The 26820-nt window shown below is 54.2% G+C and overlaps 1 protein-coding gene across 2 annotated transcripts in view; it reads left to right on the top strand.

Moving 5' to 3' along the window:
• Nucleotides 1-24496, top strand: part of Ttbk1 (tau tubulin kinase 1) — a 45228-nt gene extending 20732 nt beyond the window's left edge. Inside the window, exons 14-15 of one of the 2 annotated variants that reach the window (NM_001162864.1) lie at nt 19227-20782; nt 21387-24496. In NM_001162864.1, the coding sequence (NP_001156336.1) occupies nt 19227-20782; nt 21387-21768 (1938 nt within the window). In that variant the 3' untranslated portion in view covers nt 21769-24496. Of the gene's footprint in view, nt 1-5911; nt 12811-19226; nt 20783-21386 lie in introns of those variants that run through there. The other variant, XM_006523445.3, reaches the window with a different exon arrangement.

Here is a 26820-nt window from a genome sequence, read left to right as displayed (position 1 = left end):
TGTGGGTAAGGTCTTGTGAGTAACTCAGCTAGGTGACAAGGCGGAAGAAAGGCATTTTGTGCCCTGGGGATAGTGTGTTCAGAGCCCAGTGGTGATACTTTAGCACAGTATTGATTTAAGAAGATAAGGCTGTGAAGCGGGTCCTGGGGCTGTCGCAGAAGCCTGGACTCCACACTGAAGGGTTGGGACTTGATTCTGATGGCTTGGTAACCCACTGATGGCTTTTAAGTAGGAGTGTGTCACTGTGGTGGCTTTGAGACCTTTGGGCGATCCCTTGGGCTGCTTGGTAGAAAATGTATTAAAAGGGTAAAAGGTGAGAAGCATGGAGGTCTCCTATGAGGCATCAGCAGGAGCTCCCTGGTGGCCGGGGCCAGGAAGCAGACTGTGACCTGAGTTGAGGTAGCCGGAGGACAGAAGGGCTGAAACAGAGGGTGGGCCGGGGTGGCCAGCATCTTATGCCTGGGGCTCTAGATGGCAGCGATACCATAGCTGAGTGGCTTTGGAGCCTTGCACATGGATGCAGATTGGACATAATGACCTCTTGATATGTGAGGGTGACTACGTTGTATGTATCCACTGCTCTGAAGAGAGATCTCACCTGACCTGTAGGGAATGTGAGAGTAAGTGATGTCACTTCAGAGACCCCTGCAGGGTGGGAAGACTCACGAGTTGGGGTAGAAGCTAGGAAATGCTCACACATAGAGGCTGAGAGAAAAGCGGGGTGGTGGGGGGGAGGTCCTTAATCCTAACCCAGGAGGATCAGAACATGGAAGAGGCCCTAGAGAGAGGTGAGCAAAATCAGAGAGGGCCAGGGCTGATGGTCAGCCCACCATGCCCAGTCAGGGAAGGCTCTGGGGAGGAATGTATGCAAAAAGCCCTGGGCTCCATTCCTAGTGCCTCGTAAAACTAGACATATTGGTATGTGCACTGCGATTCCAGTACTTAGGAGGTAGGGGCAGGAAGATTGGGGGTTCAAAGCCATCCTCAGCTGCATAGTGGGTTCACAACAGGCATGTCGGGAGCCCTGTCTGGCTTCAGTGGTGTCTCCCTCCTCCTCCTCCTCCTCCTCCTCCTCCTCCTCCTCCTCCTCCTTCCCCCTTGCTGTTCTGAGACAGGAGCCCACTGTGTTACTCAGGATAGTTTCTAATCTCTTTGACTCAGCGCACGTGAGATTACAGGTCTGAGCCCTCACTACCTAGTTTAGAAGAACGGACATTTATTTGTATAAGGATCTAGGAACTTATTTGTATAAGGGTCTGCAGAAGCTGGGAAGAGGGAGATAAAGGATGGAGTGGAAATGCTGGCCTGCGTGGGGAGAGAGAGAAAGAGAGCGAGAGAGAGCGAGAGAGCGAGAGAGAGAGTGAGAAAGAGCGAGAGAGCAAGAGGAGAGAAAGGGGGGACTTGAGAGAGAGAGAAAGAGAGAGAGAGCGAGAGAGAGAGAGTGAGAGAAAGAGAGCGAGAGAGAGAGAAAGAGAGAGAGAGAAAGAGAGCGAGAGAGAGAGAGAGAGCGAGCAAGAGAAAGAGAGAGAGAAAGAGAGCGAGAGAGAGAGAGAGAGTGAGCGAGCTTGTCTCCTGTTAAGGACAAGGACAACTCTGTCAGAACAGGTTTGTGAGCCACTCCTCTGGCGTCTCTGTATGGGATCCCAGCTGACCTCTTACTGGGAAGTGAACATCAGTTCAGCCACTGTGTGCTGAATTGAGTCCGAAAGGGACTTGGGGGTCTGCGGCTTAGTCCACTTGATGATCTTATGTTGGGGCTCTGTGTGGCACCCAGGTATGGGACTAGGAGCCAGCTCTGCCACTTAATCAGGTTGGGAAGCCTGGTCTGGGATGCCATGGGTACCTTGACAGGGCAGCTCTGGGGAAGGGTGTAGTGGGTTTGTTTATGCTTTCTAGAGGGGGTGCTGCGATCCTCAGTCCTGCAGAATATTTCTCTGATCTTACCTTGTACTCTGGAAATAGTAATGAAAACCTGGGGACCATGAGTCCTCACCTAGAGAGGCCCTGACTGGCCTGATGTGGGGGCTTCTTTCTGACAGGCTGATGTGCTTAGGCTACGACCCCCAATTCCTTGGGGGAACAACCCCTGTTTCCACAAATGGCTCTGGGGAAGGTGGGGGACAAACAAGATGTTCTCAGGACTTCTTATTCCCCGTTCTTCCTCATGAGCATCAGAGCATTTGTCATTTGCCTGGGGACAGACAACAGAAGGACAGGCACAAGGGGTAGAACCCAGGCAATGCAGAGTCGAGGGACACAGACAGTGGTACTGGAGTGGAGAGAGACAAAGATGGAGGTTGCTTCTCTGTTCTGTTCTTCCTTCCTGGTCACTGTGTGCCAGCCACCGTCCCTTGCTGGGTCTCAGAACAAGAGTGCCAGGCTGTCTCTGAGGTTGCTCTCCCTTGCATCCTAAGTGTCATGCTAACACTGGGGGACTCTTTCCAGACCAGGGGCAGGCTTATTGTACAGTAGTGGTGTACTACATGGACAGGAGAGGGATTTTGTCTCTGGTGTAAAGCATGTGTGTGTGTGTGTGTGTGTGTGTGTGTGTGTGTGTGTGTGTGTGTGTGTGTGTTTGTCAGCCTCAGTTTCTCCACACTGTACATAACTGAGGTTATTTATTCTACCATTTTGTGTGTGCTTTTCTGAGCCCATTGATCGTCAGTCAGTATGTATCAGTGTGTGGACGTGGACACCCATGCACATGCCTCCACATCTGTATGGGGTGTGAATCATGTCTGAGGCTTGTACGGGGCTAGACCAGGGAGAACAATGAATAATGGGAAAGCTAACAGTAATGGCTACTGGCGGGACACAGGGAGAAACATTTGCAGATAGATGCATGTGGCCAACCGGGCCTAAGTAGCAATGCTAGACTCGTGCAACTTTGACTTACAAGGTGGGAAAAGTCTCAAGTAGTAACCAAAAATAAATAAGCAAGCTTTCTGGCTGGAGCTGCCAATTGGTAGAGCTGAGACTTGAAACCAAGCAGCTGGGTCATGGTCTCTGCTGGGAGCCACCAGATCTAAGGCACGTGTGTTGAAGACAGAATAGCAAATGCAGGTCAGAGGAGTGGACAATCTGTGCAGGCTCAGAGAGCCTAGAGCATTCAAATGTGTATGTGTACATACACATGCCTGCCATACCAGCTGGCTGGCCCTCACTGCCACATGTGCCTGATGGCATGTCAGTGTTCGTAGTGGTCTTGGGGTGCCCATGGGCAAAGCAGATGGGACAGGACATGTTCTATATTCAGGATGAGGCAAGACCTTTGTTCTCTGAGGCAGAGGGAGCAAACTTGGTTTGTGTTCCATTTCATTGATGGGGGTGGCCTTGGGTTAGGCAGGGCCTGCATGCTTTGTGGCACATTGCAATAAACCTGTGAAACTCTTCTCCACTCCTGGGTGACTAGAAAGGACCCCCCACCCCGTTCTTCACCACCTTTCTTTGAGGAATCCCTCCTAGACCTGGTGTTGCAAGCTGTGTTGTTAAAAGTCTGCTGTGTGAACGGCTGGGGAGCAGGTGTGGGGCTAGGCTTGGGTTGTTCCCTGGTGTGCAACGTATCATGTGTGAATACCTGGTTCTTCTCAGGTGGTTCAGGTGCAAATTAGCAGGAGCCCAGGAGACAGCTCAGCTTGGGCAGAGGGAATACAGGCAGAGTGTGTGATTTAGTGGTGGCTGCAGTCTTTATAGGCTGTCTGAAGCCAATAGGACAACGGGTGAGCATTCCTTAAACACATAGATGTTTGCTGGAAAGCCACACTGTCTCATTACAAGCTGAACTCTGTGCTGGGCCGGGGGAGGGGGAACGGGGAGAGGAGAGTGGGGAGGGGGACCAAAGATGAGCAAGGCTTCATTCTATCCCAGCTCAGAGCTTTCAGGATCAGAGTGGGCTGGAGTCACAGGCTGGACGTTGGGCACTTATCAATAGGGCTGGTAGGAGAACGGAATCACTTATATCTGCTTTAGGGACTTATGGGGACTGGGGTGTCTGCACAAAGGTGACTTTATACTGGGTATTGAGGACAAGTAGGTCGCAAGTGCTGCCTGGTCTGGTCGGGGGTGGGGGTGGGGTGGGGGGCTACCGAGATCCAAATCCAGCATCTATGATCTCTTTGATGGAGAGCAAAGTGGGCGTTGAGTTCATGCCCCCACATGTGTTGTGAGAGGAGCCCTTGGCTGCATTGGTCCTCCTGGGTGTGCCTTAGTCCCCACCCTTCTTGCAAACAGAATCAGCTAGGGAATAAGGAGCCCAAACTTGACCCCGAAAGAAGCTGTCAGAAAACCTGTTGTGGGTTCAGGGAGACGAAGGTGTGAGGACCTTCCCCCTGCTCCCTCCCAGAAGGAGGTCTCTTGTGACCCCCTCCCCATCTGACACCAGCAAAGCATGCTGGAGGTGGCTCCAGTCCCTTTCTGAATTCCCCCTAGAGCTGGCCCAGTCAGGCCTCAGGGCCACACTGTGAGCTAAACTGGCCTCCGTCCCAGGGAGAGCTAGAGATAAGGTGAAGCAAAGTCTGGCCAGCGGGCCACCAGGCCATGCCATCCCCACGTGCTCGCAACTGTTCCCAAGTGTTCCCTGTCCCTTTGGGCATGGGAGGTCACAAAGACAGGAGTCTTATGGCTACCACTAGCTTTGTAGCTGCCCAACCCCACCCCAGCCACCCCCTGGGCCTGTCTTCATTGGGTTAAAAGGCTCCTGAGCTGTAAGAACTCCGAATATCTAGTCCTCCAACCCTAGGAGGCAGGAGCCACTTTTACCCACTCTGCACGGGGAGAACTTGAGGTGTAGAGAACTGAGATCGGGGCTGGTGAGATGGCTCAGTGGGTAAGAGCACCCGACTGCTCTTCCGAAGGTCAGGAGTTCAAATCCCAGCAACCACATGGTGGCTCACAACCATCCGTAACGAGATCTGACTCCCTCTTCTGGAGTGTCTGAGGACAGCTACAGTGTACTTACATATAATAAATAAATAAATAAATAAATCTTAAAAAAAAAAAAAGAAAAAAAAAAAAAAAAGAGAACTGAGATCAAGGGTCACTGTCCATAGGGATAGAAGCATCTTTGGGCTAGCATTGGGAGTGATGTCTCATGCGTGTAATGCAGGGCTTGGAAGGCAGGCAGGAGGATTGCCAAGAGTTAGAGGCCAGCCTGGGCTACATAGTGAGTTTTAGGACAGTGTGAGCTACTGAGTGAGATGCTATCTCAACCAAACCAAACCAGCTCTCCTGGTGCTTACCTAGCAGCACAACCCCAGAACCACAAAGCAAATGATTAAGCATCGTTCTCTTGACTTCTTGCAAATACAACGTTGAGTATTGGACTTCAGTGTCCAGCCACTGTCCCTGACATCCTGGTGCCTCCGGGAAGGAGGCAGAGGGCGCTAAGGAGAGAGGAACACAGTTGCTTTAGATCTCAGAAGAAGGACTGGGGGGTGCAGGAGGTCACAGCTCATCTACAAAACACTTGCTTAATCAGCAGGAAATTTTCGAGCCCCAGCACAGCAAATACGTTTTAAAAAATGATCTGGAGGAGCGTGGAAATGTGTCTGGGTTAGTAAGGGGCGGCACTTGGCTAGGAGCAGCTACAGAGGGGCCTTCCTGACAGGAAGGCTCCAGCCCAGAGGGAACCCCTTGCTAGATGGGACTAAACCCGGAAGGCTTCCGGAACGAGGTGAGTGACCAAGGTCCCTCGCCCAGAGACCGTGCTGTGAGAGGAGGAGGCAGGCAGGGCGCTGGAGGTTCCGAGGCTGGATCTTGGGTGAGCAGCCTGTAGCCCCCTTCTCCTGAGCCATCCGCCCCCTGCCAGGGACGCCGGTGCCGCAGGGGCTGTGAGCGGTGGGTGGCCCCCGAGAAGAGCTGTCCAGTCTGTGCCTGACGCCTCTTTTTCCTCCACTTTCTTGGTCTCTTTCAGTTGGAGGAGGACAGACTCTCGGGGCACTCCCTCCCGCGGTACAGCCCCCTGCGACGACTGGCTTCCTCCGTGTTCTCCTCCTCCACGCTGGAGACGGAGCACTACCCTCACCCCGGCGGCGGCGGCTCCTCGGGCTCCTCCGGTTCCCTCATTCAGCGCAGCCGCTCCGCTGAGAGCAGCCCGGTGCGTGCGCCCCATCGGCGCCACGCGCCCCTGGCAGCCGGCAACCACAGACTCGTGCCCTCGGTGCTCCGCATCTCGCGGTCCCAGCTGCAGCAGGTGTGGGCACGGTTCACCCACAAGACCTAGGCTGGGCTCCCCCCCCCCTCCTGGAGGGGGCAGGTGTGGGGGGGGTTGGGGAGCAGACAGAGATCAAGGTTCCTTCCCAGGACGCAATAATCACAGGCCATACAGCCCATCCCACCCACGTGCAATACGCCCCCCTAGAAGGTTGGCCCGCGATGATACTGTAAAACTCCCACCCCACCAGAGGCTCTGTCCTCAGAGGCTCGGTCTGGGGTGGGCTCCTTTGCTAGGGGCCAGCCAAACTGGTGCAGGGAGGGGTGGTGCGCTGGCGCAGTTGGATAGAACAGGAGCCCTGAGGTGCAGCTACCAGGGGCTCCAGAATCCAGGGGAAACCAAGATGTAGGGGGAGCTGAGGTGTTCCGGGGGCAGTCTGGCTTGGGGTCAGGTTCTGTTTACTCTGTGATGTCTTAGCGGGTCAGAGTCTGATCCACCCATGAAGGGTTGGGTTGGTGGGAGAGTTGGAACTTCTCCACAGGTGTGCGTCTGGGTCTGTCTAGTTGGGCTGGGTAGAATGTGATGGCAGCTGGTCAAACTCGGCTTGGGTGTGACACGAGGGTGTCTATATTCAGTGATGGGGAGTGGGCAGCCCTGTGACCTAGTGAACATTTCCCATCCACCACCACCGAGGTCAGAGTCCCTTCCCCGCCCTCTCTGACAAGCCCATGCGCTGTCCACAGTCACTCACATGGTCCCCAAGACTCCCATGTGTCACTCACAGAGAGGCTTGACTGCCCTGAAGGCCTTCAGGAGCTGGGTATGAATAGAGGTGATCCGCAAGACCCAGCCTGCAGGCAATATGGAGAATGATAAAGGAAATGGGATCTACCAGATCCTGGGCACAGGGGCATTTTATTTCAGAACAAGTCCCAGACAGACTGCTCAGATCTGCCACTCCCAGGGGGATGACTCCTGGAGGTACCCTGGGTGTGGTGTAGACAGAACACAAGATAGGCAGGTCAAGAGAGAATCCAGAGATTAGTGGGCAGATACCTAACTGCTCCGCCCTCTTCTGACCACCTCAGTTTCCCAACCTGTCACTGCAGGGACCCCACTTTTTTCTCTCTTCATTCCTGCCCATGCCAACCAGCAAGGCTTGGGGAGTGGTGGGAAGGGGGTTACTAGAGATGGTAGTGCCCGACCAGGGAGCAGAGGAACTAGAGTTTGCAAACCGTGTGTTTTGGTGAGCTTGTGGGCATGAGTGTGCTTAGCTATGGCCATGCACACACAGGGCTGTCCGGGATGGAGGCTCAGACTCTGTTGTTCGTGCACAATTCCAGAGAACACCATTTAAGTAGACCCTGGTATGACCAGCACCTACTGAAGTTAAATGGTGCTGCAGCTGTGTGTGTGCGTGTGTGTGTGTGTGTGTGTGTGTGTGTGTGTGTGTGTGAGCACTTGCGCGTGGGCATGTGTGTGAGCACATGCGTGTGCATGTGTGTTTGAGCTGTCCTCAGTAGTTTCCCGGTCTTGTTCTGCTCTTCTTATGCGTTTCCCCTCTGACCTCTGATCCTCTCAACCCTGTGACCATCAACTTCCCCAAATATTCCTGATTTTAGTAGAGGTCTTAGGGCCCTTGGATCAACATTGGGGATGCTTACACCTAGTGGGCAGTGCCCAGGAGCCGAGCTATCCATGTATGCACATGGCCAACATCGAGATGTGGCCCAGCAGTTCTGCAAGTCAGTTCCCACAGTCACCGCTTTCTTCTCTAAAACAACTTCTTTTTTTTTTTTAACACATCTTTTCCATGTAGCAACCAAAGCCAGAGCCATGTTCTAACCCTATGCCCTTCTCAAGCCTGGCTGCTCACTTTTGAAGGTCTTCAATCCCGAGTCTCTATGGCCCTCTGGGCTGTTTTGGATGGCTCTGCCCGGGCAGGAGTTGGAGAGATGTCCAGGGAGACTTCTTGAGAAAAAAAAGCAAAACAAACCGGAAACACAAAGCACAAAGGCGAGGGGTGGGGATACACAGCAGCCCCTCCCTGCTTTCAGCACTGCCCGGCCCCTGACCCTCTGCCCTCCATGTAATGGCTGGGCTTCTCCTTGTTCATAGATTCCACAAGTCAGCTGCACTGGGATTCCAGGCAACCCAGTACTCCACTATCTGGCATTCCTTTCTGGAGAGTTCCACCACCAGACCTGAGCAGAGCCCCACCTGAGTGGCTGCAGTTGTCCCTGAGCTATTCTGAGATCCTCAAGTGCCTTAAGGCTTATCAACAACAATGGCACTGGCTTGAGCCTCAGTTTTAGCATTATATACATACTGCTGTCTCTCAAGCTGTTAGGAATGGGGGATCTGCACCCCCACCTCTCAGTCACAAAGGACAACCCCCATGGGAAGGTAGTAGTCCTTTAAAACAAGGCCACCATTCAAAATGTCTGGCTCTCCAGAAGGCGTCCCTTTGCCTTGGTCTTTGTGGTGGAGGAGTTCATAAGCCATTATGGGCAACGGGAGGGAGGTCTTCTTGACAGAACTGCATCTTTGGGGAGGGGTCATGTTGACTTTTGCAAACTGTGCCACAATCTCATGGAACTGGGTGGAGCTCTGCATGGCTTAGGGCGGAGTCTCTGATTCCCAGGTGTGGCAGGGCTGTCCCTGAGCCTGCACGGCAGCAGATCTCTTATCTTTGTAGCTCCCCAGAGAGCAGAGTGTGGAGAAGCGAGCGTCTCTCCCTGGGGGAGAAGGGCATGGCTTCTTGAGAAATAACTTTGCCAGTAGGCGGCGCTCCTGGCCTGAAGCAAGGTGGCTTCGTACTTGGCACACAAGGGAGTCGTCAGGTATCCTGTACTGTAATCTTCCCATTGGCACACAGTGCTTCTTCCTGTGCGCCATGATCTGAGCACTTGACAAAATTAACTCACTTGAACCCCATACTAACTTGTGGAGAGAGAGAGCCCAGTGCCATTGCGTTGGGTGGATTAGTCAGATGTTCCCTCTACAAGAGCTTAAGTTGGTAAAAAAGCCGCCTGGTGCTGAGTAACTGTGGTCTCAGGCCGTAAGAGTCATTAAATGTTGTGACCTGGTGGTTTTTTCTGCTGGTCCCCTCTCGGAAGAGGAGGGTTGTCTTTGGACTGTCCTTCTCCTCCTTCTCCAGTCCCACCTTGTCGTGGGACTGCAGCCAGATATGAGGCACCTCAGAGAACTGGGGTTGGCTAAGTTGGCTGGACACTGACCACGCCGCCCCCTTGATCTCACAAGAGTTGTATAGCAGCACTAGAGACAGAGTGGCCTGACCAGGATACCGTAGATGGCAGGGGCTTGCACTCCTGACTTTGGCCCTACTGGAGGGTCTCAGGGGTCAGACTCACAGATAGCAGAGATCACTTGCTGAGCACTGATGGGACTTTGTGAGGATGTCACCAACTCACACAAAGAGACCAAACAGTGACAGTAAGTTTCCGATAAGGGAAACTCCACTCCACTCCAGTCACTCTCCAAAACACCAGTCATTGCTGCTGTCTTCCTTTTTTTTTTTTTTTAAAGATTTATTTATTTCTTATATGTAAGTACGCTGTAGCTGTCTTCAGACACTCCAGAAGAGGGCATTAGATTCCATTACAGATGGTTGTGAGCCACCATGTGGTTGCTGGGAATTGAACTCAGGACCTTTGGAAGAGCAGTCAGTGCTCTTAACTGCTGAGCCATCTCTCCCACCCCCCTTTTTAATCTGAACTCTCCAAATTTTTAATCATTGATCACACACACACACACACACACACACACAGGGCAGTTTTGGGGAAGAGCTAGTAACTTAACCCTGAGGACTCCTCACTGCATCACCCGTCTAGGCTCAAAGCAAGGTAGTTCTTCAGCAAGCACACCAGCCAAGCAGCTGCTTAGGATACTAGCTGCTAGTGAGGCGTGGTGGGCGTGGTGTGTGTGTGTGTGTGTGTGTGTGTGTGTGTGTGTGGTGTATTTGTGTGGTATGTGTGTGCATGTTGCTGTGGTGAGCCCGGGTATGTGGAGTTATTGGAGTTTTTCCTTGTGTGTGGAGTAGGACTGCCTAATAGGGGTAGTATTTTCTTAGACAGAGAGGGGTGTGTCCTGAGGACTCTAGATTGGTTGGAAAATGCTGTATTAAATTCCTCATAATTAATACACACCCCATACACTCAAGGCAGCTTGGGTCATAGCAATAGCAACTCAGAATTCATCCCAGCCACTAACCCTGAGCCCAATACTCTCTCTCTAAATTTCCAGTCTGAGGGAAAACAGCCCTTCCCAGTGGATTGTGGCGTGGCACCTCTGGGCCAGCCAGTCCTGGCTCCCTCCTTCCTACCTCTGTCCTCTGCCCTGCCTTGGTCTCTTTTTCCGGGGCAGGGTGGTGCTGTCTGTTCAGGCAGGGGTTGGGGGAGCATGGGACACTGCAGGACGGCAGGAGCTGTGTCAGTGTTAATGGGTGGTTTGGGAAGGAACCATGCGTTAGGGGGATTCGGTGCACATTGGAGGTTGGGGTACCCTCCTGGGCTGGGGACACAGATGATGTATTCGCTGCTGTCCTTGAGTTGATGTGACAGTTGGAGGAAGCATAGAGATCTAAGGGTCTGCAACATCTGCCGTGCCCAAATCTCCACTTAGATATGGGACACTCCTAACCAGAGAGGCAGAAGCCGTGTCCAACCCCATTGCATCTGACTTTTAAAGCATCCTTCTCCCTAAGGGAGAGGCTTCCAGGCTGAGGACCATCTCCCTCAGATAACCCCACACATACTCGGTGGACTTCCCAGCCTGGGAGGCCCCTGAGCCCACCCAAAAAGAGGTGGGGAAGGAACTGGGAAACCTTCCTTAGCCCTCTGCTTTCCCTGGGGTTTCCCATCACTCACCACTTGCCCTTGGATCCTGCACAGGCTGTGGGTTGGGGGAATGACTACCCACGCACACGCACGCGCACACTCCGCAGCCTCACGCACACTTCATCCACTCTCCGGACCCGCAAACTTAGCATCCCAAACCCGGAGCGTCGTACTCGAGACCCTGTCGCAGGTTTCTAACTGTTAAGGACCCTTGTTGCTCACTCCAGCCCTGAACCCGCCCCAGGGCCCGTCCACCCAATCAATACCCAACCCCTGCAGCCATCACTAACACGAATGTATGTTCAGTCTTTTTAACCAGCTGCTACTTGGCGTGCCCCTGGTACCGCCGGCCTCGGAGTCCCCGCCCCGCCCCGTCCCGCCCCGCGCCGGCCGAGCCGGGTCCCCAACTCTGGTCCCCGCCCCGCCAAGCTGCCTGCTGCTAAAGTTCTTTTGGGTTAGCGCCCCCGCCGCCCCGCCTTTGCGCTCTGTTTTGTTTGTTTTTCCCTTCTGCCGGCTCGTGGCCGCTGGGTGCCTGGCCTGGAGGCAAGGTGGGGACAAGTGGGGGACTCGCTCCACAGTGCTTCCAGGGTTAGGGTGCAGACCAGGGGCGGGGGGATATGGGAGGAGCTGGCTCCAAGAGCCCGACCCCCCTCCCGATTCCGGTTACCTCACCGCCCATAGGGCTGCCCCCCACCCTTGGCCTTGCAGTAGGATGCCAAAGAGCCCAGAGTTGAGGGGGAGCCAAACTTTGAGCCTAGGTCTCTCAGAGCCACCCAACCCTTTTGCCCCTGCTCCGATCCGTGTCCTTTGTCCCATCCCATCTGCCACTAAGGGCCCTGGGGGGCTCCTCAAACATGCCCCCACTTCCAACTCTTCCCCCACCCCCACCCCCGAAAATAAAACTCAGGGACCAACATCTGCTTCCTTTGCACTTGCTCCGTCGACCCCTCCCCCAGGTGGAGGGGCTTCCGTGGGGGAAGGGGCAGGTTCCAGGGCCCCTAGAGTTGACAGTATTGCCGCAGAGAGGGGCTGGCCTCTGCCCCCTAAAAGGTGGGACTGGTGGTGTGGGGAAACTCAGCCCCAGGACCGAATTAAGCTCCCTCTCTACAGAACCCCTCCCCCCAGGGGATGGGATGATGGGATGGGAGGGTGGTTGGCAAGAAGACCCTCCCGGAGGTCTCCAGTCCCAGCCAGTTTATTCCTGAGCTCCTCCTCAATCCCGAGTCTTTCCTCAACCCCCCTTTTGTATTGCAATAACACTGTATGATACGCTTGCACTATCTATCCCCTTACCCCGGCCAGCTTAAGCATGCACGAGAAACTCAAATCCACACACACATGAAGACGGGACGCTTTTTTTTTTCTTTTCTTTTCTTTCCTTTCTTTTTATGTTTTATTATTTGTTTGTTTGTTTTGTTTCTTACATACCCCACACACACCCCCGTTTTCTTCCTAGTTCTCTCCGAGCTGCGTCCTCCTTAGTGTACATAGCAGCGTCAGGGGCCCTGGACCCGGGTTAGAAAAGCATGCACTGAGCCCCCCCACCCCCACCCCAGACTGCGAGTACTGTACAAATCCAACACTTGAAACCGACACGCACACGCGCGGCGCCGCCACAGGGGTGGGACACGGACACGCACCCACGCGCACACGACCGTGCACTGGCGGGGGTGGGGGCGCCCCGCCGTCAGGCGTCGCTGTGCAAGGGATCTTGTGCCTTTTAAAGTCCCTGTATGTTCATGCAGACAATCCGGAGAGCTTGTGTACTACCAAATCCTGATTAAAGACGCCTTCCAGGAATCTGCCTTGGCCTGCTTTCTTCACCTCCCCACTCTGGTCCCGGAGGACCTCAGCTCACAGTGGGCGCGGGGGTGGGTTGGGGTGGGGGTGGGAGTGCTGGGCAGATGGCAAGGGGCTGGGACTACAGCTGACTAGGGGACTGGAGTGCTGATCAGCTGGACTCGGAATTACCCTCCAGCTGCTGTCTGTCTTCTTTCATGGGGGAAGGTGATGTGTGGATCTCTGGGATCCAACTCCAGTTGCAAATGGGCTAGAGGAATGCAATAAAGTAGGTTAGGTTCATGGGCCAAATGTGGCAGAGAGAGGTGTGAGGTCGAAAAGCCCGATGTGGGACATTCCCGGGTACTGTCCTTGCTGCTCAGTGGCCTGAGGGAGCAGGTGGACCGTGAAGAGATGCACGAAAGATGATTTAGCTCAGGATATAAAGGCAGTGTCCTGAAGGTGACAACGACAGAAGCAGGCTGAGCAAGCTGGAGACTGCCCTTCTGTATCATGACTTTTGTCCCTCACCCTGACTGGGCAGAAAGCAGGAGTACAATACCGGTGACTCAGGAATGGACTTGAGACAGGTTTTTGTTAGTGGAGGAAGTTCCTCTAGCTACTGAAGAGGAAGCCACTTTGTCCATAGGGCCAAAAGCAATTGGGCCAGACAGGCACAGTTCCTAATCCCCAGGAGGTCGAGAAGCCCCTCCCCCACATACTTGTTAGCTCTGTGGGGGCGGGGGCGGGGGGACGAAGCTAGGACAAATTGACCGGAGCCTGTGTGGGGAGGGAGACATTGCTATCTGGGAGATCAATCGTATGTGTGAGGTCTGTCTGGGTAGACTGTGCTCAGTAGCCATGTTCCCACCTTCCTCGATAGAGTTTCCACCTTGGGGGCAGGGGACTGGGATTTCTCCTTTGGGCGGCAGTGGTGGAGTAGTGTGAGGTCTCTTGGCTGGACAGAAACACTGTCTGAGGGAGAGCTGAGAGACGCCGGGAGACTGAAACAGGGGAAGAAGGCAGCAGATGAGGTGGACAAACTTCCAGGGGCCACTTGGTCCCTAGGACCTCTCCTCTCCGGCCTAGCATGGCTGCACAGCTGGGGGCCAAGGTGGAGGAACAGGCTCCAGAATAGAGGAAGGGATGTAGGGCATTAGGCAGTCCGGATGGGCACAAACCCCTCCCCTGTCATTCCGGGGGAGGCCAGCTCTTGTCACTCAGCCCATTCCATTCACCATAACCTTGGGACTTTGAGCCTTCGTGCAGTTCCAGTCACTAGTTGGCATGGGGTCCAGGCAAGAGTGTCACCTCCTGCACCCTGTGTGGGCACTGGGGTGAGGTAGAGTGGTCAGGTCTTCAGCCTCATTGTCACAAGTCCTCCCTGAGAGGACAACTCAATGAGCAGCAGGTCTGGGCTGATTCTCTCCCTCTGCATGTGGCGCTGAGGGGTTGAAGCTTAGAGGGACTCAGGCCTCTGGGACCAGAGTGCAGACACCCAGGGCTTTTGCGCTCTCTGAGCTCTTCAGCTCAGCTGTTTCAACCCCTCAGGTCATAAAGCAGCCCAGACCAGCCTGAGCTCCGGAATCAACAAGGAGGTGGGGTTTGTTTGGTTTGGTTTGCCTTTTTATTTTTTATTTTATTTTTTTGAAACAGTCTCTCACCCCGGAACTTACTACGTAGACCAGACTGGCCTTTCATTCACAGAGACTCCTGGCCTCTGGCTCTTGAGTGCTAGGGTTACAGCAACCAGGGAACTTCAGAATAAGTGGGGTTTCTCAGTTGCACCCTCAGATTGAGGGGCAGGAACCCGAGCGGGACTTTTATAAAGCATCTGGGTGAGCCATGCCGAGACAGCCCTGGAGCCTAAACCAACAAGTAAGACTCATAAAGGTCACTGCCCTGGGGAAAGGTGTGCTCTCTTCTGGGCTAGCCACCCTTGGCTAGCACTCCACACAGCTGGGATGGGGGCTGGTCACTCTGCTGTGCCTCCCAGTTTCCCCCAGGTTTCCCGGGGCACACAGAAAGTGTCCTGGAGACCCCATCAGACTGGACACTGGAGACACCATCTGCATGAAGGAGAGGAGGTTTTGCTTGCGGTTATCCAGCTGGTGGGAAGGGTTGGTCTCAGCCTCTGAATGGGCTTCTGGGCAGAGATCCAGGACTTGGCCAGGTGTGAGAAGGCATGAGCAAAGCTCCCAAGGGTCTTCCTGTCCTTGGTGCAATCGCCCAGCCCAGGTTCCCCATCGCCACTTAAAGCCACCCTTTCCACTTGTCCAGCTGGATTCTGTAGCTGTAACGCTGGCAAGGCACTCCAAGGTGGTCCAGCACGTAGTCAGTACCTTAATGTTTGCTGAATGAATGGTTGAAGAAAGAGTGAAAACATAGAATCGAAAAAAGAAAGAAAGAGAGAGAGAGAGAGAAAAGAAAAGGAAAAGAAAAGAAAAGAAGAGAAAATAAAATAAAATGGCTACTAGGGACTTCAGCGGGGATGTAGAGGTCAGAGGTCTAAGGAAGGTTCTAGACCATCAGAAGTTTCTGTGGGGGCCACATGTCTCTGCATCTGTGTTTGTAGAACAGTGTGCATATGACTGTGGAGACCAGAGGTCAGTCCTGCATCTTCTATTACTCTCCACCTTACCTTTCTTTTCTTCTTTCTTTCTTTCTTTCTTTCTTTCTTTCTTTCTTTCTTTCTTTCTTTCTTTCTTTCTTTCTTTCTTTCTCTCTCTCTTTCTCTCTCTCTCTAAACATCAAAGTCTTTTTTTTTAAAGATTTGTTTATTATTATATGTAAGCACACTGTAGCTGTCTTCAGACACACCAGAAGAGGGCGTCAGATCTCATTATGGATGGTTGTGAGTCACCATGTAGTTGCTGGGATTTGAACTCAGGACCTTCAGAAGAGCAGTCAGGGCTCTTAACCACTGAGCCATCTCACCAACCCCCCCCCCCTTACTTTACAAATAAAGAAAAAAACCAATTGGTTTCTTTCGAGTGTTTGCCTGATACGTGTGCCCGTGTGTGTATCACGTGTGTGCCTGAGGCCCACAGAGGGCATCAGATCCCCTGGGACTTGAGTTATGGATGGTTGCAGGCCACCACGTGAGTGCTGGGAACCAAACCTGGGTCCTCAGCTGAAGCATCTCGCCACAGCCTCCACCTTATTCCTGAGACAGGGTTACTGTCTAGATCTAGAGCTCATCAGATTGTTAGACTGGTCGGCCAGCAAGCCAGGGAAGTTTCCAGAATTCCCAGAAATCCCCCAGATTCGTGCCCTGCTACCTTCTGGCATTCTGTTTGGGTGCTAGCGAGCTGAACCCAGATCCTAACCCAGCACATTCCAGTGAAATCAGCTCCCGAACCCCCTCCAACCAACCAACCCCATCACCACCACCACCCCGCGCCCGGGTCTACTGATGCCTTTCTTCTGTCTTCTTGAGACAGTCTTAATAGAGAGCCCTGCCTGTCTTGAATTCACTGTTTAGCCCAGGTTGACGGAAGAGGCCCTGCAATCTTCCTGCCCTTGTCTCCTTGCAGGCATGTACCAGAACCTCAGCTCTAGGCTAGCCAGCCTACCTGCCTTACTCCTGCTCCCACACTGAGTCTCTCAGTGGGAGATGGTGGATGTTGCAGAGCAGAAATCACCAGTTTGACGGATGTTCAGCTTTGGAAATTCTGGTCTCACTCTCTACCAGCCTCAGAGCCGCATGCACTAAAGCTGCCCACTGGGCACCTCCTTTGCCTATTCCAAAAGGCATGGATGGTATCCAGGCTCGGCTGAGGTTGGAAGGGGTAGCGGTCTCTAAAGTAATGAGCAGAGCGGGGGGGGGGGGGGGAGGGAGCAAGCACCCTGAGCCCTGTCCAGACCCTTTGCTTACGTGATCTCCTTTTACGCTTAGGACCTTCACGGAGCATAGGTCCAATCCTTTCCCTTATGTAGACATACCTCGCTCCACTCGAATAAATGCATATCTGCCTTATGAAATTTCTGACCCATAGATTGGTGTGTACGCAAGCCGGAGAGCAACCTTAGTCATCATTCCTGAACTTTGGTTTTGTTGTTTGTTGTTGTTTGTTTTTCCAGACAGGGTTTCTCCGTGTAGCCCTGGCTATCCTGAAACTCACTCTGTAGACCAGGCTGGCCTCGAACTCATATAGATCTGCCTGCCTCTGCCTCACAAGCACTCCAACCTCTGCTTTGTTCCTTTAAACAGAGTTTCTCACCGGGGCCTGAGGCTTGCAAGTTAGCCCAGGCTGGCTGACCAGTTAGCCCCAGAAACCTACCTGTTTCTACCTCTCCAGCACCGGTATTACAATACACACCACACAGCAGGCTGGCTCAGGTGGCGAACACTTTCCCAACTGCCCCCCCCCCAGTCCCTACTTGTTAAAAAGAATAATTAAAATATAATTACATCATTTTCCTCCCATCAATTTCTCCTACCCCTGCCCCATTCTCTGAAATTGATGGCCTAGGTTCTTTGCTTTTATTGTTATATATACACACACATATGCATGTACACACAAATATATCAACACAACCTGCTGAGTTCATTTAACATTGTCTGTATCTATATGGTTTCAGAGCTGACTGCTTTGTATTAGGTAGGCATTTGGGGGGCTGATACCCCGAAAGACTAAGTCTCCCTCTCTCAGCAGTCCTTAGTTGTCTGAAGTTCTTTGTTTAGGGGAGTATCCCTATGATCCGCTCTTTTTAAAAACATAGTCTTATACAGCCCAGGCTGGCCTCAGATGTACTCTGCAGCCACGCTGACATTGAATTGCTGATTTTTATAACTCTGTTTTCCTAGAGCTAGGGTTACAAGTATGTGTCACTACAGGTAGTCAAGGACCTCTTGAATGGATGGATGGATGGATGGATGGATGGATGGATGAGAGAGAGGGAGAGAGAGAGACAGAGAGAGAGAGTGAGACAGTGAGAGACAGAGAGAGAACTCCATATAAACACATAGAAGGATCTGGTAAACAGGGGAGCTGGTGAAGAGTCCGGCTGGTAGGTGAACAGGAAGGCTTTGCAGAAGAAGTGTTGAAAGCCAACAGGGATCTACCGTGTAACTAGAGGGCAAAGGATCCAAGTGTGAGATGCATGACACACTCTGGTGATGCTGAAGCAGGGAGGGAGGAGGCAGGAAGCAGGGTAGGGGTGAGAGATTGTTGGAGTGCCAAACCAAGGATGGGGTCTGTGATTAGTTCACTGACAGCCACTGCAGAGAGAGACAGAACGGGATCTGAGCTTCAGGAAGTTCAGTTGGACAGTGTAAGAAAGATGGCTGGCAGGGCCAGGCTGGGACCTGGGGAAGACTAGGCTGCCAGAGTAAAGTCCACATAGGCCTGGGGGAGCAGGCATTGAGATGGTAACATAGAACTGTGGTGCTGGAGGTGACAGAATTATTCCCATTTTTGGGTGTCTGGTCTGGATGGACTATATCATGTTGATTTAGAAAGGCAGAGGCACAATGTCTTCATAAAGCCTAAGAAAGTGCCGGACACTGAGCACCGCCCCGCACCATGGAACAAACCAGTTGGTCTGATGCAGTGCTGAGGATGTCTGTAGAGTGGACTGAGGCACAGAGAACGGACCAAGAAGGGTAGGAGAGGGACTGGATGGATCTGCCTTTCTAGTCTAGAAGAATGGAGGCAGAGAGGATGGGGAAGAGTCTCACGGCAGGAACAGGTTCAGCCAAGGGCACCGTACATAGCTTCAAAGGGGAAAACGAAACAGAGTTTCTCAGAGAGAGAGGGCTGGATACCCGCCTTGGCCTCACTGTCAGGTCAGGTCAGGTGAGGACAGGAGGAAGAAGACCGGCATTCCACTGGCCTAGTCTGTGCTCTAGTGTAAGAGGACACCCCTAACAGGGTCCTGTGGTTCTGGGCAGCAGCTACAGAGGACCTGCACCCAGCTAGAGGGATTAAAGCAGGCTGGCAACTGTGGGCCTATCCCATCTCAGGAAGAGACCCAGCCCCTCCTGCCTGGTCACCTATCTGCCAGGTTTTTTTTGAAATCCTGCTGCTTTCTGGTTCTTTCTTGTTACCAGTCATACTCTGAAGTTGGCTCTGTCTGGTGAGGGGAGGAGAGGGCAGGGAGACAGCTGAGCCTAGGGCTGAGGTCTGTCCCTAGGACCTCAGGGAGACAGCAGAGCCTAGGGCCCAGGTCTGTCCCTAGGACCTCAGGGAGACAGCAGAGCCTAAGGCCCAGGTCTGTCCCTAGGACCTCAGGGATTCTCTGAGCTTTACTACGCTCCTGGGAGCATGCCAGGACCTGAGAAGGACAGGACAATACCAACACAGACCGGTGGTCTGCCTTCTGACAGACGTCACTGGGGAGGTGGGCGTCTCCTAGCTTAGGGTGAGGGTGGGGCCTCCCGGGGTCCGGGAAGGTGGGTGACCTTAGCGGGTTCCTGTGTGTGCCTCTTACAGGTGTTCTCTGTGGCGCCCCCGTTCGAGGTGAATGGCCTTCCACGAGCTGTGCCTCTAGCCTTGCCCTACCAGGACTTCAAGAGAGACCTCTCTGATTATCGAGAACGGGCCCGGCTGCTCAACAGGGTCCGGAGGGTGGGCTTCTCACACATGCTACTCACCGCCCCTCAGGTCCCATTGGCTCCCTTTCAGCCTCAGGCCAATGGGAAAGAGGGAGAAGAGGAAGAGGAGGAGGAAGAGGAGGAGGAGGAAGAAGAAGAAGAAGAAGAGGAAGAAGAAGAGGAGGAAGAGGAGGAAGAGGAAGAGGAGGAGGAGGCAGGGGCCCTTGGGGAGGTGCTGGGGCCTCGAAGTGGCTCAAGCAGTGAGGGTAGCGAGCGGAGCACCGAGCGGAGCCAGGAGGGCGCCCCGTCCACACTGCTGGCTGACGACCAGAAAGAGGCCAGGGGCCGGGCCTCCATGGCTGATGGGGACCTGGAGCCTGAGGAGGGCTCCAAAACGCTGGTGCTCGTCTCCCCTGGTGACATGAAGAAGTCACCAGTCACTGCCGAACTGGCCCCCGACCCTGATCTGGGCACCTTGGCTGCGCTCACCCCTCAGCACGAGCGGCCTCAGCCCACTGGAAGCCAGCTGGACGTATCAGAGCCAGGCACCTTGTCCTCCATCCTCAAGTCCGAACCCAAGCCCTCAGGACCTGGAGCAGGGGGTGGGGTTGGGCTGGTGGCCCCTGGGGCTGGGGTCACAGCAGTGACGTCACCATTCACCAAAGTCGAAAGGACTTTTGTTCACATTGCAGAGAAGTCCCACCTCAACGTCATGTCTTCCGGGGGACAGGCCTCCAGGCCAGAGGAGTTGAGCACTGGGGGCGAGTTGGGCCTGGAGGTGCTCTCTGAGGGGGGCATCGCAGAGGAAGGGGCCCCAGCACCTCTGGAGAATGGCATGGCTTTGGCAGGGCTGGACGGGACTGAGATGGAAAGTTGTGCTCTGTCGGGCCCTCCCGGAGAAACGCCCTCAGAAGTAGTCACAGACTCCTTGCCCAATGGGCCAGCCCTTGCTGATGGACCAGCTCCAGCATCCCAACAAGAGCCAGTAACCAAGAAAGGGACCACCATCTCCCCCAGTCGCCATGCTATGCCAGGATCTCGCCCCAGAAGCCGTATTCCTGTCTTGTTGTCTGAAGAGGATACAGGCTCAGAGCCTTCGGGCTCACTGTCGGCCAAAGAGCGGTGGAGCAAGAGGGCTCGGCCACAGCAGGACCTGGCACGGCTGGTGATGGAGAAAAGGCAGGGTCGGCTGTTGCTGCGGCTGGCCTCAGGAGCCTCATCCTCCTCTAGTGAGGAGCAGCGCCGTGCCTCTGAGACACTCTCAGGCACTGGATCTGAGGAGGACACACCTGCCTCAGAACCCACAACAGCCTTGCCTAGGAAGGCTGTGCGGGCAGCGACCACCCGGAGCCGGATTCCCCGTCCCATCAGTGTGTCCATGCCTGTGGAAGGCCAGCAGCTTCCTGGAAGACCCCACGGTGCGGCCTCAGCGACCGACTTGGCCATCACCAGCAGGTGAGAGACCCTTGCCAGCATTGGTTGTAGGCAGAGTGACCCCAGGGCCACCAGGAACTTCTCAGAGCCAATGTTAGGGACTATGATGCCCTCAGATACTTCTCTGGTCTACTATCGCCCAGCTGAGCACTGTGTCACTTGTGGTTCAAGTGCCAGTTCTGTCACTGGGCTCAAGGGAACAAGAACAGCATGGTTAGAGAGGACATGGTGAGGCGGGCCCAGGGGGAAGCCATGGGACATTTGAAGCCAAATGGCAAAGCATCCAGTGATGTATGAAATAGTATTTGTATTAATATTAACATAAGTACATTCTAGATTAGAATGCAAAACTCATGGGGATTTTAAAGATGGCATAGGACCCTTAAGGAAAATCTGTAGTAGACTCCTGTCTAAAGGCCCTGCAATGCAGGATGGAACACCAGGCCTCTGTTTACTGCTCTGCGTCTGGCCTTTTCCATCTTACCCAGCTCTGAGAACGCAGAACTCTAGGGCTCAGTGCTCAAAGGCATTCTGAAAACAAACGTCCCTCCTGTTGTCCCAACCTCCCCCCCACCCCCCCGCCCTTCCCCTGATCCTTTTCTCTTGCCCTCTGCCCCTCCCACAGGCTCCAGCTGCAGAAGCCCTCAGGGTTGGCCCCTGCTGCTGACCTCCGTCCCAAACAGTCCGCGAGCCGGGGTCCCGGCCCAGGTCGCGCCCAAGTCTCCAAGCCCGCAGCACCCCGCAGTCCCGGCCTCCCCGCCTCCACCGCGCGCCACCCCAGCGGGTCCCCGCGGAGCCAGTCCCTGTCCCGTAAAGAGAGCTCCTCCCCCTCGCACCAAGCCCGGCCTGGCGTCCCTCCATCCCGGGGGGTCCTCCAAGTCAGATCTCAGCCGGAGGCCTCCCCGGTGGCCCCCAAGAAAGGACCCAAGGGGAAACAACTGCAGACTCAGCGCGCAGCAACCAAAGGCCGGGCGGTGGTTTCAGAGGGTCGGCCCGGGGCCAGATAATGACACCCACCCGCGGCTCTCTGCGGCACCCCCTACCCTCACCCTGGTCCCCACCCGCAGCCGGCCACACTGGAGCCGCTTCCAGCACAGCCTTACGCGCCCGCGCACCACCGCGGCCCCAGCTTCCCGCCTGCACCCACCAGGACGCACGTGAGCACATGCTGTGCCCAGCAGCCCAGCCAGTCCACTGACCCAGGAGGGTGCGTCTTTCTGTCTGTCTCTGCGTCCTGCCTCTCTCCTGCCGCCCCTCTTGCAGGGACAGGCTCGCAACAGATCCTCTGCCCCGGGAAGGCTCAGCCACCTATCAACTCTGAAGACTCCACTTATGGAGCCCATCCCCTTCGCTCACCAGGTCTTGGCTGATCTCTAACGCCCCCCCTCCCCCGCCCCAACCAAGGGGCTTACACCTGCTTACACCTCCTGCCATCCACCTTGTTCTCTTCATCCCCACCTTCTTGTAGCCAGCCTCCAAACCTACCCAACAGGAGAAACAGCCTCAAATTCCATAAGTGCGCAGGCTCTGGCCCGCCCAGTCTCTTAGGAGCCATGGTGACCATAGAAGGCCAGTGTGGGATCGGGGAAGTGGGACCCAGGGGTCATTGGTCTATTTAGTCTTAAGGGGACACCACCTCCGGCCTTGCCAAAGTCAGCTCTATGAAAGAAAGGAACAGGGTGTATGATTCTTTGCTCCCTGGTGTCTCTGGGGAGCAGATACCCCTTTCCTGAATAGGAATGAATGGAGCCTCTGGGAGCAAGCACCTGCCCTCCCGGGCAAGCGTTTCCCAGAGGGAATTTGGAATGGGGCTTTAAAAAGATTACTCACTTCTCTGGTCCTCTGGTCTAGTACTCAGGACCCCTTACCATCAGGAATTCCTTCCTGCTGTCTAACCTCACTCCTGCGTACTGCAGTTGCCGCCAACTCTCTTCTCTCAAGTTCCACACAGGAGGAGAGTGGTTGGCCATCATCTTCTGTGCGTTGGTCATTTGGGGGCTTGGCTCTCATCCTTCTTCCTGATGTCTCTGCTGTGGGAACAGGCTGGCTCAGGCATCCTCTTCCTGAGTGGACAGAGGAGACAGGATGAGGCCGACCAGCTCCTCCGGGAGGCAGAAGGCTCTTCTCATGTTAGAGTGTGTGTGATGTAGCTGGTGCCCACCCCACCCACCCACACCCAGTTCACCCTGGGCCCTTCTTGCTCTGAGCCAGCCCCCACAGCTGAGCTGCTCGGTACCTGACATGGGGTCTTCTGCTGCATTTTGGCTTCTGCATAGCTTGTGCCCGCCTCATCAGGAGCCCCAGCTGCTAACATCTGGAGCAAACAGCTGCAGATGGGACAGGCAACCCCTCCTGTCTGGGACAGGGACTCCCTGCAGGCCTCCTAGAAAGCACTCCCAGCCGCCTCCGCTCCCCTGTTCTGGTCCCTGTGTCCTTCCCTGAGCCACAGAGAGCAAACTAAGACATTCTGGTGAAGGCAGGCCTCCGTATGCCACCGGCCTGGTCATGTCTACACCCGTGATGACTGTCTGGGAGCTGCTCATGCCAGCTGAACTCCTCACATAGGGTCAGCGGGTGTGGGCAGTCGTTTCCATGCCAAGAGGGCAGCTCTACAGACCAGCTGGGGAGGGCACCAGGGTGGATAGGCTTTGAGATCTATCCCACGCTGACACAGAAGCTCCCAGAACACTCAGGAAACCTCTCTGGATGCAGTTATCTTTGTCACCCCAAGGCCCTCTAATTGTCTCCTAGTCCCGGGAAGGGGCAGAGGGCTCACTTCCTCCCACCCAGAGCTTTTATGAATGACAATCAGCTCATGCCAGGTGGGGACCAGGGCATGATCCCAGCGCCCAGACCCTGGGCCTGCCCCTTGCCACCAACCTAACTGTGAGTGTAGGTGCCCCCCTCAGTCTCCCTTCTGCCGTAGGACCAACAACACCCAGGTTTGGAGATTGAAAGAAGGGGAGGCCTAGGAAAGCCCCGGGCTCACCCCACCCCCATTACAGCCAATGCTTGAGTTGGTACAGATCAGATGCGAAGGCCAGTCTACCCTTGGGTTCCAGGCCTCTGAGTCAGTTATGTCACTGGATTGTGAGGAAGGAGGGACAGGGGACCAGCAGAGGGGGCCGGTGAGGGGGCTAAGTGGTTCCTCGCCCCAGGAAGGAAGCAGGGCAGAGGAAACCACAGCTCCCTCCCGATGCCCCACGCCCGAGCTGCTGCCCTTTCCTTGAGGATCATCCGTCCCCTGTCCTAGGCCCTTCAGGTTCCGTTCCCTCCTCTCCGAGAGCGGCACAGTACCACTGGCTCTTATGACCCCCATCCTGACTGCCTCTGTCACTGGCTCAGATGTGGGGACTGCTCACCTTAATGCGCCTTCCCGCCCCAGCCGTACTGTGTGCAGAGGGTGCAGGAGAAGGGTCCTGCCCCAGGCACATGGCTCTTTGGCGTCTCAGCTCCTCCCCAGGGGACTGGCTCGCTCAGTCTTCTGAGCCCCTTGGGCAGGTGTTGGGGGGCAGGGAGTTGCCCTCCCCCTCCCTGGGAAGCAACCGAAGAATGTTTACATGCCACACAGAATGTAACAGCCCTTGCCCACCCCTTCCAGTCACTGCATGGCCTCTGCCCACCCTGTGCCTGCCCACTCCCCTGACACCAACACCTTGCAAGTCGCTGTCACAACTAGATCGGGTCTCAGAAGGGAAGTAGCCATCACACCATTAAAAAGCCTGTGGACCTTTCTGTTGGCCTGGACTCTTTTTCCCTTCAGGGAGGGCAGGGCAAAACCCAGCCCCCGAGGGTGGGGGTGGGGTGAGCGGGAGAGAAGATACAGTATGGTGTGAGGTGGGTGGAGACATCATGTCCGCAGAGGGGGGAAAGAAAGTTCAGCTCCGAATAGGTGATTTGGTCAGGGTCTGTCCTAGCAGAGCTTCCGCGGAGCTCCTTGCTTGTTTCGGCTGACGGCTGTAGTGTCTCCATTCGGCTGTTCGGCTCGGCACAGAGAGAGGGAAGAAGCAAAGCTGGCATTTCCCCGAGGGAAGCAGAGAGAGTCAAGTGTTTCCAGGGAGGCAGAAAGCAGAGCAGCCCACAGGCGGTGCCATAGCAAAGCCCATCCTGCCCACCCACCTGTGCCCACCCTGCCCACCCACCTGTGGTATGGCCTCTGCACCTGCACAAGTGTATCCCCTGGATACACCTGTGAAGCACCAGAGCTTCGTCTACCAATCTGAAACATCAGAAGTTTGGAAACCAGCAAGCATCTCCCTTAGCTGGGCACGCTCGTTCAGGGCATGGTCATTTGGTATCAGAGCCCGAAGGGAAAGCCAGGCTTGTCGGCCTTGTGCCTGTAATCCTAGCAACCACAGGACCCAAACCAGAGGGATTCCAGAGAGTTCAAGGCCAGCCTGGACTATGTAGGAAGTTCAAGACCAGCCTAGGCTAAATGTTAGACCATCTCAAAAAAAGAAAAAAGAAAAAGCCAGGGGAAGCTATTTATATTCACTAATATCACTTATACATTGAAAAAAAACTTGAGACAAGGTCTTTCCAGGTAGCCCAGGCTGGCTGCAAGTGTGCCATCCTCCTGCCTCACACTCCCACGTGCTGGGATAACAGAGTGCACTCTGCTTGGTTAGATGGAGACAGTAATGTCTTGGATTATGAGACACTGCTCTTGACCCCTATTTATAATATGTGGACTATGCATGGAATCACTTTCCTTCCTTTAAAAAAAAAAAGTATTTCATCTCTCTATCTTCTGTGATGCGAAATGGTCTTGGTAAGAGGTTGTAGACCAGAAAGAGAAAAGATTGCTCAAGAGCAACCTCAACTGCCATTGGTTGAGGCTGCTCAGCAGAGCAAGGTCCATACATGTGAGGAGGACTCCACCGTGGGGTGCTGTGAGACTCCATGGACGAAGTGGCCCTTCTGTGTTCCTATAGGCCAGTCTCCACAACTAAGAAGCCACATGAGGGGGTACAGCGAGGCAGGAGGAGGCTTAGTGTCTGTGGCCCACAGGGGGAGACTGCCTTGGAAAGAAACAGGAAGTTCCCTTTGATTTTGAATCCTAAACTCACTAGAAGTGAATCTTTTCACTTAGCGGACACAAAACCAGTTTTCTTCCCCCAGGCCTGGCTCCGGGCCACACCTGGGGTGGGAGGTGAGACCACCTGGGTTTGAAAGCCCCTCCCTTCCTGGGGGTGCTGCCCTTGGATATCCAGAACCTACGCTTCCTGGGACCCCCCCCCCTCTAACTTGAACACTGTGGGTTCCTGGGGCCTTGGGTGGGGCCTGACGCACCATCACTTCATCCCCGTTTAACATGTCCCGAGCAGGACATACTTGTAGTAAATGCTAAAAGCATCTCAGATAAAAGACAACCCCCGTGCACGACTCTGACCATCGGGAGATGACTTGGGAATGGCTTGGTATGTACCGTCACAGACCTTTTTTATGTTTATAATAATGCCTCTCTCTCTCTCTGTCCATATATATTTCTTATAAATAAAAGAGGAGCATATTATGCCTACTGTTCAGAAATGTGGCTTTTGTTATTCTTTTCAGTTTTTCAAGACAGGGTTTCTTTGTGTAGCTGTGCTGTGGCTGTCCTGGAACTCACTCTGTAGACCAGGCTGGTCTCGAACTCACAGAGATCTACCTGCCTCTGCCTCCCTCGTTCTAGGATTAAAGACATGCACCACCACTGCCCAGCTCAGAAATGTGACTTTTATTCCCAACAGTATGCACTGAAATACAGATCCACCCCACCCCGAGTGCCAGGATCAAATCCAGAATCTGTGCATTCCAGGGATGTGCACTCTTCCTGAGCAGTCTCCAGCTCCCCTCCATTTCAAAACTGTTCGTATTAATCTATAAAATATATAAGTACACACATTTATATGTTAATTATTCAGTACATAAATGTATGCCATGTACAAATTTCAGAAGCCAATTCTCTCCTTCTACCACACGAGTCCTGAGAATTTATAACCTCAGGTGACCATTCTCTGCAAGTGCCTGTACCATCTGAGCCATCTTCCCTGCCCCTCCTCCACCTTTTAAAAGTT

This window comes from Mus musculus, chromosome 17 (genome assembly GCF_000001635.26).
Source record: "Mus musculus strain C57BL/6J chromosome 17, GRCm38.p6 C57BL/6J".
In the NCBI taxonomy this organism is placed as follows: Eukaryota; Metazoa; Chordata; class Mammalia; order Rodentia; family Muridae; genus Mus; species Mus musculus.
The sequence above is the reverse complement of the archived record's forward strand: the minus strand, read 5'-3'. Positions and strand labels throughout refer to the sequence as shown.